This window comes from Cyanistes caeruleus, chromosome 9, assembly GCF_971803275.1.
Source record: "Cyanistes caeruleus chromosome 9, bCyaCae1.hap1.1, whole genome shotgun sequence".
Taxonomy (NCBI): domain Eukaryota; kingdom Metazoa; phylum Chordata; class Aves; order Passeriformes; family Paridae; genus Cyanistes; species Cyanistes caeruleus.
In genome coordinates, this window is record NC_141709.1 from 1,209,110 (window position 1) to 1,222,220 (window position 13,111).

General features: G+C 43.8%; 1 protein-coding gene across 2 annotated transcripts in view; it reads left to right on the forward strand.

Annotated features, from left to right (window-relative positions):
* NOTCH2 (notch receptor 2) overlaps window positions 1-13,111 on the forward strand; it is an 86,204-nt gene that overhangs the window by 19,159 nt on the left and 53,934 nt on the right. For both annotated transcript variants that reach the window (XM_086841883.1, XM_086841885.1), the window contains exons 3-5: window positions 18-277; window positions 961-1,296; window positions 7,649-7,771. In XM_086841883.1, coding sequence (XP_086698009.1) covers window positions 18-277; window positions 961-1,296; window positions 7,649-7,771 — 719 coding nt within the window. The remainder of the gene's footprint in view (window positions 1-17; window positions 278-960; window positions 1,297-7,648; window positions 7,772-13,111) is intronic.

Sequence of the window (13,111 nt, forward strand, 5' to 3'; positions counted from 1 at the left end):
TTTCTTCTCTCTTGCAGGTGTCGAGAAGGTTTCCTTGGAGACTACTGTCAGTACAGGAACCCCTGCGAGAGCAACACCTGCAAGAACGGGGGAACCTGTGAAGCTGCATCCCTGATAGGAAAACCAACGTGCAGGTGTGCTCCAGGATTCACAGGGGAGGAATGCCAGTACTCAGAATCTCACCTGTGCTACGTGTCCCAGCCCTGCCTGAACGGAGGCACTTGTCACCCCCACGGCCAGGACACCTACGAGTGCGTCTGTCTTCCCGGTTTCACAGGTGGGCTTCTGCATTTGTGCCTCCAGACCCCCTCCTTTGGGAACAGCTTCGCCCTGGAATGTTCTGGGGCAGTTGTAATACGCTCTCAGATTTTCTAGCTCCAACACAGGAAATGAGAGGAAGTCTAAATGACTTCATGACCAAAAAAAGCAAAGGGGAATAGGGAATCAGACTCCCTACCCTTTACACGTAAGCAGAAAAATATTTGGATATTGTGGGGTTGTCCACATGGGAAAACTGAATGCAGAAACTACTCTGAAGTGGCTGTTGCACTTTGAATTCAGTCTAGTTTCTAGAAAAAAAAAACAACCAAAAACAGGCAGCAAATTTGGCCAGCAGAATCTTTCTATGGGAAAACAATATTTTGATGCCTGAGGGGTGGCATGAAAATTTATTCTTTTCACTCTTGAAGGGGAGGTAGAAGAAGAGCGTTGGTGTGTGTAATACGACTTCAGGTTGATTTTATAAATCACAACATTCTATAACTTGCTGCAACCTGGTTAATGACTTCATAGTGTAATCACAAATTTATTTCCATTTCAGATATAATACAGTAAAATGCAGACATCAGTTTTCCTGTAGCAATGTAAAGATTTGGTTCAGTAAAAATTTAGAGGCAGCACAAAAGAAAAGCTGTTTTCCACAGAAATAACCTTTCGTTAATCTGCCTTGATTTCCTAAAGGAAAGGAATGCCAGTGGATTGATGCCTGCACATCTCAACCTTGTGCCAATGGAAGTACCTGCACGGTGTCTGGGAATAAGTTCTCCTGCTCCTGCCTGGCTGGCTACACGGGTCAGAAGTGTGAGATAGACGTGAACGAGTGTGGCACGCCGGGGCTGTGCCAGCACGGTGGCACCTGTGTCAACCTGCCCGGCTCCTACCGCTGCCAGTGCAGGCCGGGCTACACCGGGCACCGCTGCGAGAGCGTCTACGTGCCCTGCTCGCCGTCCCCCTGCATGAACGGGGGCACCTGCCACCAAACCAGCGACTTCACCTTCGAGTGCAACTGCCTGCCAGGTAACTCTCCTCCACAGGGCTCAGGGCTGGCCTTCTTCCTCCTCTTCTCCTCCGGGGATCTTCCCTGGGAGCTCCTCTCTGGGGCTTTTTTTGGGTTTTTTTCTGTTGCACTTCTTCTGTGCTTTTTTTTTTTTTTTTTTTAACTCTTGGATTTCTCAGCTTCTCTGAGCTAAGCTCTTTCAGGATATTCCCTCATGGGGAGTTGAGTTTATCTCAGTTTTCTGGGTCAGAAGAAAACTCTAAAGCTCGTCAGGATCTTGTTTCTCGTGATAATTAGGATGCTGTCACAAAACTTGGTAGGTTTTTCTAGACTTCCTACACAAGTTCAAATCGCTACAACTTGGCACACTTTGGGCTCTGATGGCACAAAATGGACCTGAACCACACAGCTGCTTCATTTTATATCTATTTTTACTTTACTAACAATAGACATGTGTATTGTTTTTATATATTAACAAATAAGTTTTCTATATCTACTTACATAGCTGAAACTGTGACTCACTTTCAACTAATCACTCTTTGTGCTCTCATAAACTGCAGAATCATGGAGAAGAATGAAGAAGGAGAGCTAAAAACCTTTTTTCTTCCATCTTTATGTATTAAACACTCAAAAATTTATATTTTTCACTTCAGTGACATATTAAACACTCTGCTGCTTTCTATTTATTTTTTTATAAATCCTGGTTTACCCAGGGATATTTGGAAGCCTTTCTGTCGGTGACAAATAGGATTAATTCCTTTTTGGAGAATAGGACAATCAGAGAAATGTCTCTCCATTTCTGGATTCCTGCACTCTGGGATGTGTGTGAGATGAGAGGGAGAAGTCTCAGCAAGACTGCAGGATGTTCATTTCTTAGTGCTGGGATTTCCTGATGCAGAAAGGAAGGAAAGGGAAGATGGTTAGAAATGATGAATTTCTCTGGGAGCCAGTTAGAATCAAATAGGTGAAAGCTGTGAGGTAGATTGGAGGAGATTAGGTTGGTATTTCATAGTGCCCATTTGGAATGTGAAATTCTACAAACATAAGCATTTACAAATACATAGTTTTGTGTTTGTAAAGTTCACTTTAGTGTTTGAAGAATGAACATGTGCTTTTTTTCCTTCTCCATTTGCAACTCTAAGACACACTAAGTTCTATTCTCTTCTTTTTTTATCTTCTCCAGTTCCTCCAAACCTAACAACCCACCAGTTCCAACTTCTTACCCACACCCTTTTTATCTCCTGAGAAATTTTGTTTGCTTGTTTTCTAATGCTGCTAGCTGCCCTGAGTTCATGCACAGCAGGGGTGACATGCCTGCTCAGGACCAGGGTGACCATGTAGGGATGGTCATCATCCTGCTTGGGATGCTGCTCTCATCCCATCCTCCTCCTTATCCACTTGTCAGCCTTGACCACAGGGCTTTACAAGTTGTCTTTGCATATTCAGGGTATTTTTAGGCTGATATATATATATTTATTTTTTTTTACTGAGTAATTCAACTCCATGGGAAAGCTGACTGTTTGGAAATGCTTTGGACTAGACTTCCTACTTGAGTGTAGTACAGTTTGGCACACGCAGACTCGGTGTGTGGTAATAGAGAAAAGTAAACTCTCTCTTGCCTTAAGCACGTCCCTGTTGTTATTTATGTGAAGGATGGAGCTGCCCCATTCTGTTTGGGATGAAGAGAGAGTGGCTGTGTTCTCATGAGGATCACCTGGAGTCACAGGTCTGTGTGCAAGGGGCATTTAGAGCTTGGGAAAAATGTTCTCTTTTTGGAGACCTTGGTCTTGAGGTGTTGGCTCAAACGACCTTAAAAAGTACATTGCCAACCTTAGTGTCTGCTCTGGGCTGTCTGAGCAAGCATGTGACTTTGAAGAATTTAACAAAGTCAAGCTTAAAGTAAAAGTATGGTTCATCTTTATTTTTGAAAGCGATTATTCTGACTATGCTTGAGGGGAGAGTGCAGTATCTTAATTAACCATTGCCCCGGAGGAATTTATTGCTTTTCTGCTTTGCATCTTTTTAAAATGAAATTATAAACCAAGTATCTCTGGATTAACAGTCTTGTCCAGAAATTCAGAATTTCCTTAAAAGTCAGATCTGTTTAGCCAGTTCAAGGGCTTTCAGGCCTCGTGCAGGAGCAGCGTGGTGGGAGGAAGAAGAGAGAAAGATGAAGCTGGAAGGACTTGATCCTGTCAAGCTGATGAGACAGTTTGCTTCAGTGATTCTCTTACAGGGGCACGAGACTGAGTAGGAGCAGATTTTCCCTTAGACAACTGTGTGGGCTGGCTGAAATATGGTCAGGAAATGGAAATGAGATTTCTATAGTAACAGTTACACACCTACACTCCTCACACGTTTTGGATTATTAGCTGTCTTTTTTGACTTGTTACACAGTGTGTGTAGTGGGGGTGAGTTCATGTGGCTCTGAGAGCCTTTACTTTTCTATTTCCTGTATTTGTTTAAGTTGGCCATGCTGTTTTGCTAGCTTGATTTTTAAAAGCAGTCATTTGAAAAACAGCAAAAAAAGGGAGCTGTTGGAGAGGCCCAAATGCTTCCACTGAACTCTCTGATAAAGGCAGGGCACCCAGCCATTTCTTTCTCCACTTAGTGCAGAGCATGCAGAGCAAAATTTCTGAAGTGTTGGAAAAGGTTCTGTCTGGGAAGGAAAGGTCAACAGAAAGAGAAGAGAAATGGTGGCCTGTCACGCCTAGGGAGGATGTGAACAAGGCTTGCTCCTCTGGAAGACAGTGCCAAGATTATGGATGAGAAATTCCACTTCAGACTCCCTCTCTGAACTGGAGCAATGCCGATGGTGCTGTGACTATAAATGGAATTGCTCTGGCCCTTCTGGACTGCCTGAAGATGCTGCCACTGCTGAGTGCTGTGGCCACAGAGGCAGCTACATCTCAAAATGCTGGAGTGGTTTTTGATAGGATTTAGTGTCTTGTGACCTGTAAAAGTGCTTTGAAGAAACTGTGCCCAAGCAGCATAATTAGGCTACTAGTGCACTGGCCTGGAAATGAGTTCTTGTTTCCTTCTTAGCTTTTCAGTGAGTTTAATCTATTTGTAAATACAGATGGGTGAGAATGAGAGCTTGACAAAGTAGGAAAAACCCAGAACCTGGAGTTGTGTGTCACAGCAGCTTTTCCTACTGTCACACGAGTGCTGTTTATGTACGGTGTAATCCAGCTGCTATTTAAAATTCCCAGGTTCCCATGTCACTTGTGGATGTACACAAACAAATCCTGCATTAGGTAATCCACAAAGTCATGTGTGTTAAGTCAGCAATTGGTGGCAAGCATCAAGTGAAGTTATATATATATATATATATATACACATTATGGGTATTGCATCTATCTGAAAGGTAACCTCATTTTTTATCCATCTGTCTTAATCATTTTTCCTCTGGGCTTTGTTTGTCAGGATTGTAGACAAGTGGGCATGTTAGGTCAATCATAACAGTATAGTAGCAAAAAAAAGAGATTTTCCTTGAAGGAGACATAACCTGAAGCATTAGCAACTCCTTTGAATATAAGAATGAGCTCGTAGTCATAAATATTTGACAAAAAAGGACTTCATTTGGCAACTAACCTTTCATGGAATGTTAAACAAGTCAATAGAGGAAGTTCTTAGCTGGGAAAGTGATTATTCATTGTTATCCATCAAAATAATTACCCATTAACTAAGATAAGGACCCTAGGGAATTCCAAGGGCTTGTTCAGGAAACGATCTGTCAGGCTGGAGCTGGCTGTTTATGAGAGCTGGAGCACTTCCTGGGAAGAGGAAGAAGTAACCTCACGCCCAGCCAGCGGTGGGGACGAGCACCTGAGCTCTGAGGTTCTCCTTGGCTGCAGCCTTGGGCTCCCAGGTGAGGTGGGTGCCCCTCTGCTCCAGCCCAGATGCCAGCTTGGGTAGCCCAGCTTAGTTTTTGCTCTCTGCCATCCCTGATTTCCTGCCAGCAGGCCCAAAGTCTGGAGATAATATGGCATTTTTCAGGCATAATTTCCTGAATATCTGTTCCCGCTGCTAACTGGCCCTGAAACCGGCCTAGAAAGTCTGGGGTGTCATTTATAGGTTGAAACAAGGCTGAAGGACTGAGATTTGGAGGGAATTGGATCTGATGCTCTGCAACGGGGTGGAGATGTCAGATGACATAAGAATGAAGTTATCTGCTTGTGTCAGTCTGTGTTTCACTAGGGGAGGAACAACATGCTGTTAGCAGTGGGAACACTTTTCCCCTTGAGGTTCTCATTCCTCAGTTTGATGTGCTTTGAGATACGGAGCAAAAGTCAGGATGTGGATTGCAGAGTGCTCTCGTGCAGGGAGAAAACACAGGACAACATGTGAGTCCCAGCACAGGGGGGAGCAGGAAGCAGTGTCAGGTGTCCAAATACATCACAACAGCGAGCTCTGTGGCTTTCTGGAAGAGAGTCAGGTTATATAACTGCAGAATTAGATCCTGGGACCCCAGCTAGAGAAAAGCTCACGTATCTCAGAGCAGCTCTTTGCTGGTGTAACTGGTTAAAATGTGAAAATACAGAACAGCTTGGTGAGGTTTTAGTAGTGGGGTGATTTCCGTGCTTTATTCTGGAAATAATAATTTTTAATAACACTTTAAATTTGTGTGAAGTGCTTTGAGAGAGTTTAAATGCCTGCTGTCAGAAATTTGTTTACTAGAAAGTAGGGCTGGTCTTTGTATTATCCAAACTGAAGAGATAAGAACTTAAACCTTTTGTCTTTGTGGTTGTGGGTGCATTTCCACGCTGATCACGTGTGGGCATGAGTGCAATGTGTGGTCAGTGGGATGATTCCTCCCAAGCTGAAACACAAGCTGATAGGACACCCTTGTGTTTTACAGCTGAGCCTTTCCTCAAGCTTGGTAGCTTTATACAGTTTTAAACACTAAAGCTAATTGTTTTCCCTGGTAGTTGTTCCTTTTTGCCAGGAAGGTGCTGCTGTAATGATTAAGGACTCTGGCTAAGCATGTTCTATTTCCTCTTTGTTTTAAGCTTCCCTACTGCCATGAGATCTTTCTAGGATCTTGGGTGGAGATTGGAAGGGCTTTGAAGGGAGAGAGTCATATCGAAGGTCTTGTAGTTTGGGTTTGGTTGTTTTGTTGGTTGTTTTTTGGCAACGTTGAGTCTGTTGTTCCTTGCAGATGCACTTGATGCAGCTTGGCACTTCCCAGCTCTTCTGTAGAGCTGGGGAAGTTCAAGAGATGGGAATGCACATGAATCACCTCCAGTCTCTGGAGAGCAGCAGTAGTCTGGAGAAGCTGGCTCAGGGCTTTATAGCCTCATCTGCCACACAGCACGATCTGTGGTGGACCAGATGTTACTTAGAGGGGCTGTGTGACTTGACACAGATGTTATGGAAGTGTCTGGAACGGGGCATCAAAAGTAGAGGGGTTAAAGCATGATTTTGGATGAGAGAACTGTGTCATGTTAATATTACATTCCAAAGCAGTGAAGAGGCAGAGCTGGTGTTTTAAATTAACATGTGTGTTCTGGAATCATTTACTTCATCCACATTAGCATGCATTCCACTTGTGCTTTGATAAATAGCTCTCTCATCCAACACAAATGGCAGGTTTATTTAATGAAGCATGAAATAAATCAGCAGGGGAAATCAAGGGGAAGACACATCACTGACAGCTCCCTTCCCTAATGTCCCCACTTCTCCTTCTTTGAAAAGGAGAGGGAGCTCTAGCAGGAATATTTTGTTGAGTGTGTTCATTAGGAGCCTGGATTTTCATTGGGGAAGGGTATCTGATTTCTTCTGCTTTTCAGACAGGGCTCAGTGTGTAAGCATCGCTTGGGTGGTGGCTGATTTATTGATGGACTGATTGTCTGACACTGAAGAGAGCCAGATCAGGACTTCAGAAGCTCCTTTTCAAAGCATAAAAGACTTTTCTTTGACGTATCCAAGGCAGGCTGTGCTGAGGTATCCATGAAGTGAACGCCAGCACTTTTTTTTTTTGCCATGGGAAAAACTTGTCCTGGCTGATGCTTGGTGGGCAGCGACAAGTTTATCTCATGGTGAGCGAAATGTCTTGGTCTTCACTTTGTTTGCTTTGAATGACAGTGCTCCTTAGTCACTTAAAGAGGAACTCCTCATGTCTTTTGGGTTGTGAAAACAGAATTTGCCATCCACCCGTGGTGGAAGTGTTTTAGCTGTGTCACCTGACCCGCATGCTATTAGCAAAGGCATTCAACAGAGCGGTGCTAGGTGGGGATTCATCAGGATTAGGTGAACGGGGAAAATATTCAAGGAAAAAATAAAGAAAAAGGAGGGGAAGCTGTGTGAGGGGTGAATTCTCTTCCAAAGGGGTTGGCAGCCCGTTTCAGCCTGCTGTTGTGCTTTGTCCAGGTTTCGAGGGAAGCGTCTGTGGACACAACGTGGACGACTGCCCGAACCACAAGTGCCTGAACGGGGGCGTTTGTGTGGATGGAGTGAACACCTACAACTGCCGCTGCCCACCCCAGTGGACAGGTATGTCCTGGGACAGATGACCCCGTGGCTGCACTCAGGGGCACATCCCAGAGCAACCCTTAGAGGAAAAGCTGTTGGCATCAAAGCCACCACCACGATTTCCCCGCGAGTCGCGTGGATGTGCTTTGTAAACGTTTTCCAAAAGCAGCAAAACGTGGCTTTGCTGTTACAGCTTGGGGTATTTCTAAAATGGGCTAATATCATGCTGGTTATAGCAATGCTGCTGAGAAACAGGGCAAATCTGAAAGGTGGGGGGAAAAGGAGGGAAGAGAAGTGTATGTATGGTTTTTGCTGCTGTTGTTTTGCTGCCTGGCTTATTTTTATCTAGGGTTCTCTGACTAGCAAAGCTACTTTTGCTTCATAAATGAGTCTGGTTTTGCTCTGAGTCTGAAGGGGAAAAAAAAAGCATGAATTTCAAGAAAGTGTTATGCACAATATAAGGAAGCAGCTTACAGGAAACTCAGTGTCATATTTAGTTGCAAAATGTCTCCGTACCTCAAAAATAAACAAACACCTCCGGTTATGGGGTGAGTTTTTTTGAGTCATACTAGTCTTTCTTAGCTGGCACACTTTTTCAGCTGAGTATGGTTTTGCCCTTATTTGAAAATCATAGGGGAAAAAAAGAGACCTAAACCCAATTTTTAAAATGCTTTTTTTCCTCAGAGCACATTTATTCTAGTTGTAAACAGTTTGTCATTAACTGCAAAGGAGGCTTCCAGTTAAGAACTCTCATTAACTTAAAAGAATTATGTATTCTTAAATGAAGTTAAAACCACATTAGAGTGAAGTGCAGCACAGCTTGCAAAGCTCTCTGAAATTATGTGTAAATAGGAGAAAATGAGTCCTCCCCTCAATGAGCAAGTGTCCTTGCTTCTCTACTGCTTCTCCACGTCCTGAAAGCCTGCACAAAGTGAAACCTGTAAAGGAAAACATGAGAGCTTGGGTGGGGAGACAACAAACCCTTAGTGACCCCTATAGTCCTGCTCCATGCCACAGAAATTATAACCCTTGTCATGATTTCTGGCGTCTGCCAGTAGCAAATTAATCTGTCTTACTCCCAAGCACAGAGGATCTAATGATTGTGAGCATACAATCTGCAAGGGATTATTGTGGCATCATAAATTGAGCTTGGCTTACAGGGTTTAGGTGGATGTCAGATGAGGATGACTGCTGCAACTCACCTGGAGGAGGGTTGCACACACACTCTCAGGCACAGGCAATAGGCTGTGATTCTGGTTGGTTTTGTGGTAGATTGTCTCCCCAGCTGCAGTGAAGTTGTGGTGGTTCCCTCTCTGAACCTCTTCTGGGCTCTGAGTAGCGCTGGGAAAAGCGAGACAGTGCTGTGGCCTTTCTTGTGCCATCTTTATCCTGTGTGGATGGTGTTCCCAGAAAACCCCATGGGTGTGAAGGATTCCTTCCAGGGAACCCCTGGAAAGAGAGAGGAGCTCCCCAGGCTTTAGGTTCCCGTGGCTCTCTAACACAGTTTAATGCAGTGGTTTCAGGTGATGGCTTCTCAAGGCCCTTGTCTTTCCAGGCTTGGGTCAGCATGGAAATAAAAATAATCTCACAATTTAGGAAGCAGCAGCTTGGCTGTTTGAACAATGAAAGTTAGAACCTTTATGGAACTCAGGTGTCCAAGTTTCTATGACTCCTCTCTGTCATCTCAGTAGCATTTTTGTGAAAGAAGCTTTTCTTTTTCTGAATGGACTTCAATCCCTTTCCTTCACCTTCAATTAGAGACCAAGGAGGTGAGGAAAACAAATACATATCCAGCTTGGAGATAAGAGGAGACACTGAGACAGGGCACAAAACAGGGAGGATGGATAGAGGACTTCTGCAATAGTGAAGAGAGAAGAGAGAAAAATGATGTTTTTTCAAGGTTCAAGTGCAGTTGGTGCTGGCAGGAGTAAACAATAAAACATAAGTTATTCAGCAATAAGAAAATGTATATGTGCAGGTCTATCCTTTACTCAAAGGGGTTTTCTAACATTTTAAATCATCTCTAAGGCAAGTGAAGAGGGGAGAGCTGAGCAGGCAACTCTTTTAGAGTCTGTCCTGATAAATGTTATAGCTCAGCTGTGAGAATGAACACTTCAGGAAAACAAAAGCTTCCAAGGAATTCATGAGGTTAGAGGACATTGTGTACTGCTTAAAAAAAGGAAAAAAAAAAAAGCCCAAATACCCATATCTGTAAGGAAACATCAGCCAAAAATGAAAGGATGTTAAAATTTCTAAAAATACCTGACAGTGTAGATGTGCTGCCTTTGTAACAGTCTCTGCTTTCAAACTCTTGTCAGCTATTCCTGGGGAAGATTGAATTTGTTTTGTTTTAGTTTTTATTTAATCTTTGTGCTGTGGGTGATGCTCTCTCATGTTTGTTAATATAGTTTGTGCTTCATGGCACAGTGAAGCCAGTCCCATTCCTTGCTAGAAAAAGCCAAGAAGCTGTACTGCATCTGGATCAAAACAAGTTTTGTGTGAAGTATTATTGAAGCAACCTTTACTGAAACAGAATCTGTCCTAGTTCCTTTTGGTAGCCATCTGCCTCTTGTAATTCCCTGACAGGTGGTAGGCTGGGCTACATAACTATGCATTTTTTTTAACAAAAAAAAATGCCTCTTTTTTCCTGCTTGCTCCTACCTTTTGTGATGCTGTTTGCCTTCAGTCTTATTTCCTACTCCTCAAACAGAGCTCTCTGCTCCTTTTCTGTTGAAGTGCCTGCCTGCCTTCTCCTTCTCATTTTGCTGTTTTTTTCAGAAAGATAAAAATCTTGCTTTTCAAAAACAATGATGTGAAATTCCTGCTGTCACCAGTGTTTTTGTCACCTTCAAAGTTCTCGTATTTCACATGGTTACAGTGATTATCGATCTCATAAATTCGTAGCTGGCAAGGCGGGCTCGGGTGTGTTTGGCTGAAGCTGCCTCAGATCTTTTCCTGTTGCTGTTAACTGCTTTTTGGTTTGTTTAAAGATGGCTTTATCTTGTCTCAGGATAACATTTTAATTGTCAGCACCAGTGTTTGTTGGCTCCTTTCGAAGCACAGTGGTGCAGGTGTAAAGCTCCACCTTTCCTTGGAAACAGTCCTGGGTGCTTTAAGTCTGTTCCTCTGTGCATGACAGGCACGGGGAATTTGGTGTAAATGTGATTTGAGTCAAAGTTAGCCAAAAACCCTGGCTAATGTCAGGAAAAAGTGCCATGTGAAGACTGTTTTATGCTGCTGTTCCTCAGCCTCATGGTGGCCTGAGGGGGAAAGTCCTTACCTTCTCTCCCTGCTCACAGACACTCTTCCCTCTCCCTTGAGCTGGCTCTGGGATTTGTTGGAGTGAGCCACTTTAACTCACTAATCTAATAAAAAATCCTGTCCAGCTGCCTTTTTTTTCTTTCCCCTTTCTTGCTTTTTTTTTTTATTTTTTGGGATTATGAATTAAAATTCACAGAGCAGTCTCACAGCGAGTGGATGCAGAGAGAAGTGCTGGCAGTCCAGGGCTGAAAATCATATGGAAGATTGTGGTCTCCTTCCACACACATGGGGAAAACCAGCTGAGAATTTAGAGGCTATCTAATTCTAGCTACAATTCATCTAAAGAAACAAAGCTTGGTTTAAAAGGCCACCTGTTTATTGTGTTGATATAACCTATGCAGCTTTGGGTCAAGAACGAGACCCTAAAGAATGAGAATTTGGGTGCCTGAGTGATTAATATTAAATATTAAATGCTGTCAATTCTTATGTTTTTCTTGCATGTCTGAGAAAAACTCCTGCTCCCCTGGGAACTCTGCAGTGTCTCATGGACCTGCCTTTGGCCCAAATCACTTTTCAGGAGCAGAGATAAAGATTTGTGCCCTCCATGGAATAAACTTGGCACATTTTGCTGCATCAGGAGCTGTGGGATGAGGCTGTGGGTTTTTGGGATGCTGTGCCCACTCTCAGGTGGAATTTGGAAGCCCTACATGATGGTATTTCAGCTGCAGGCCTGGCCTGCTCGCTCCCTTTCATTATTTCTACCCCTGTGGCTGGGAAGGCGAGACTCCCATGGCAGTTGTATTTATTTAGGCTTTGTTTTCCCCTGAAAAGAGGGCTCCAGTGAACTGTATATTTTAAAATCTAGGCGACCTTTGTCTCTAAGGGAAGCACAGTGTGCTAACAGCTGACTCCACCAAAGAACCCCAGCGCTGGGAGCTAGCTTAAGCAGTAAATGTTTGTCTTGAGTAGAAAAGCTCTTCAGGCAGCAGGGCTGTGCTTTTTAATTAAAATAGCTGTTAGCTTGGTCATATGCTCTTAAACACTAGCACAAGGGTTACTTTTTCTGCAGGGCTTTAGGCAGGAATTTTCAAAGTGGGGCGTTAAGGGTTCGATTCCTATTTAATTAGAGTAATATTTGCTCCTTCCCGTGGTTTTCTTTGAAAATCCCAGTGTTAAACTCTGGGCAGACATGACTTTTCTTTGCTAAGAAGGGGGATAAACATCAAAAGGCTAATATGTAACATTTTAGTGTAAGATAATATGCTCCCATACTTTGTTTCTTAAAACTTTCTTTGCCAAATGCCACTTTGCTCAGCTTCTGTGTCACCAAAGTACACAGTGACAACCATGTTAGTTTAGTGCTCAGAAGAATGATGCCTTCTTGGGGCACTTAGAAGGTCAAAATGTAGAGGAACAAACTCTGACACGGATGATCAATATTGAACATGCCAGTCTCCTAAATCACTGAATGCATCCTTGCTGTTTTATGGAGAGTGTTGATGATGATGATGATGATGTGACAGAGAGCCCTGTCAGGGCTGTTCTCTTTTCCCTCCTGGTGATCCTAGATGACATCCCAAGAGCTTTGTGCGAGCCCAGGGAGGCTGGCTCACTCTGCCACGAGAAGTGCAGTCATCTTCCCCGGCAGTGATCAGCTTCCTGGTGCTTTTCCAGACTTTATTAAAAAGCAGAGTGGCCTCTTTGGTGCTGGCTGGGATGTGTCCATGCCAAGCTTGCCGAGTTGGCTGGTGTCACTGCAGGAGCATCTCCAGGAGACAGCTCTGGAAGGGCCAGCAGGGATTATGATGAGTTTTCTTCCGTCATGTTTGAGCTGGCAGATACAAAGGGCGCAGGGAGCACGTGGCAGGCTCCAGAGCTGGCAGCTCCAAGTTTGAGTGTACAAATGGTTTTGAAGTGCTGGACACGAACAGACTTTATCCTGTATGTTGTTTGTTTCTCCTGCGGCCCTTGATCTCGGTGTCGTGCGGAGAGAGGATGGATTTCAGAGGCATTAAAAGTTACACCCTTACTCCTTTATCCTCTGTGGATTCTGGAAACACCTACCACAACCTCCTGTTTGCTCTGTGCTGCTTTTCATTT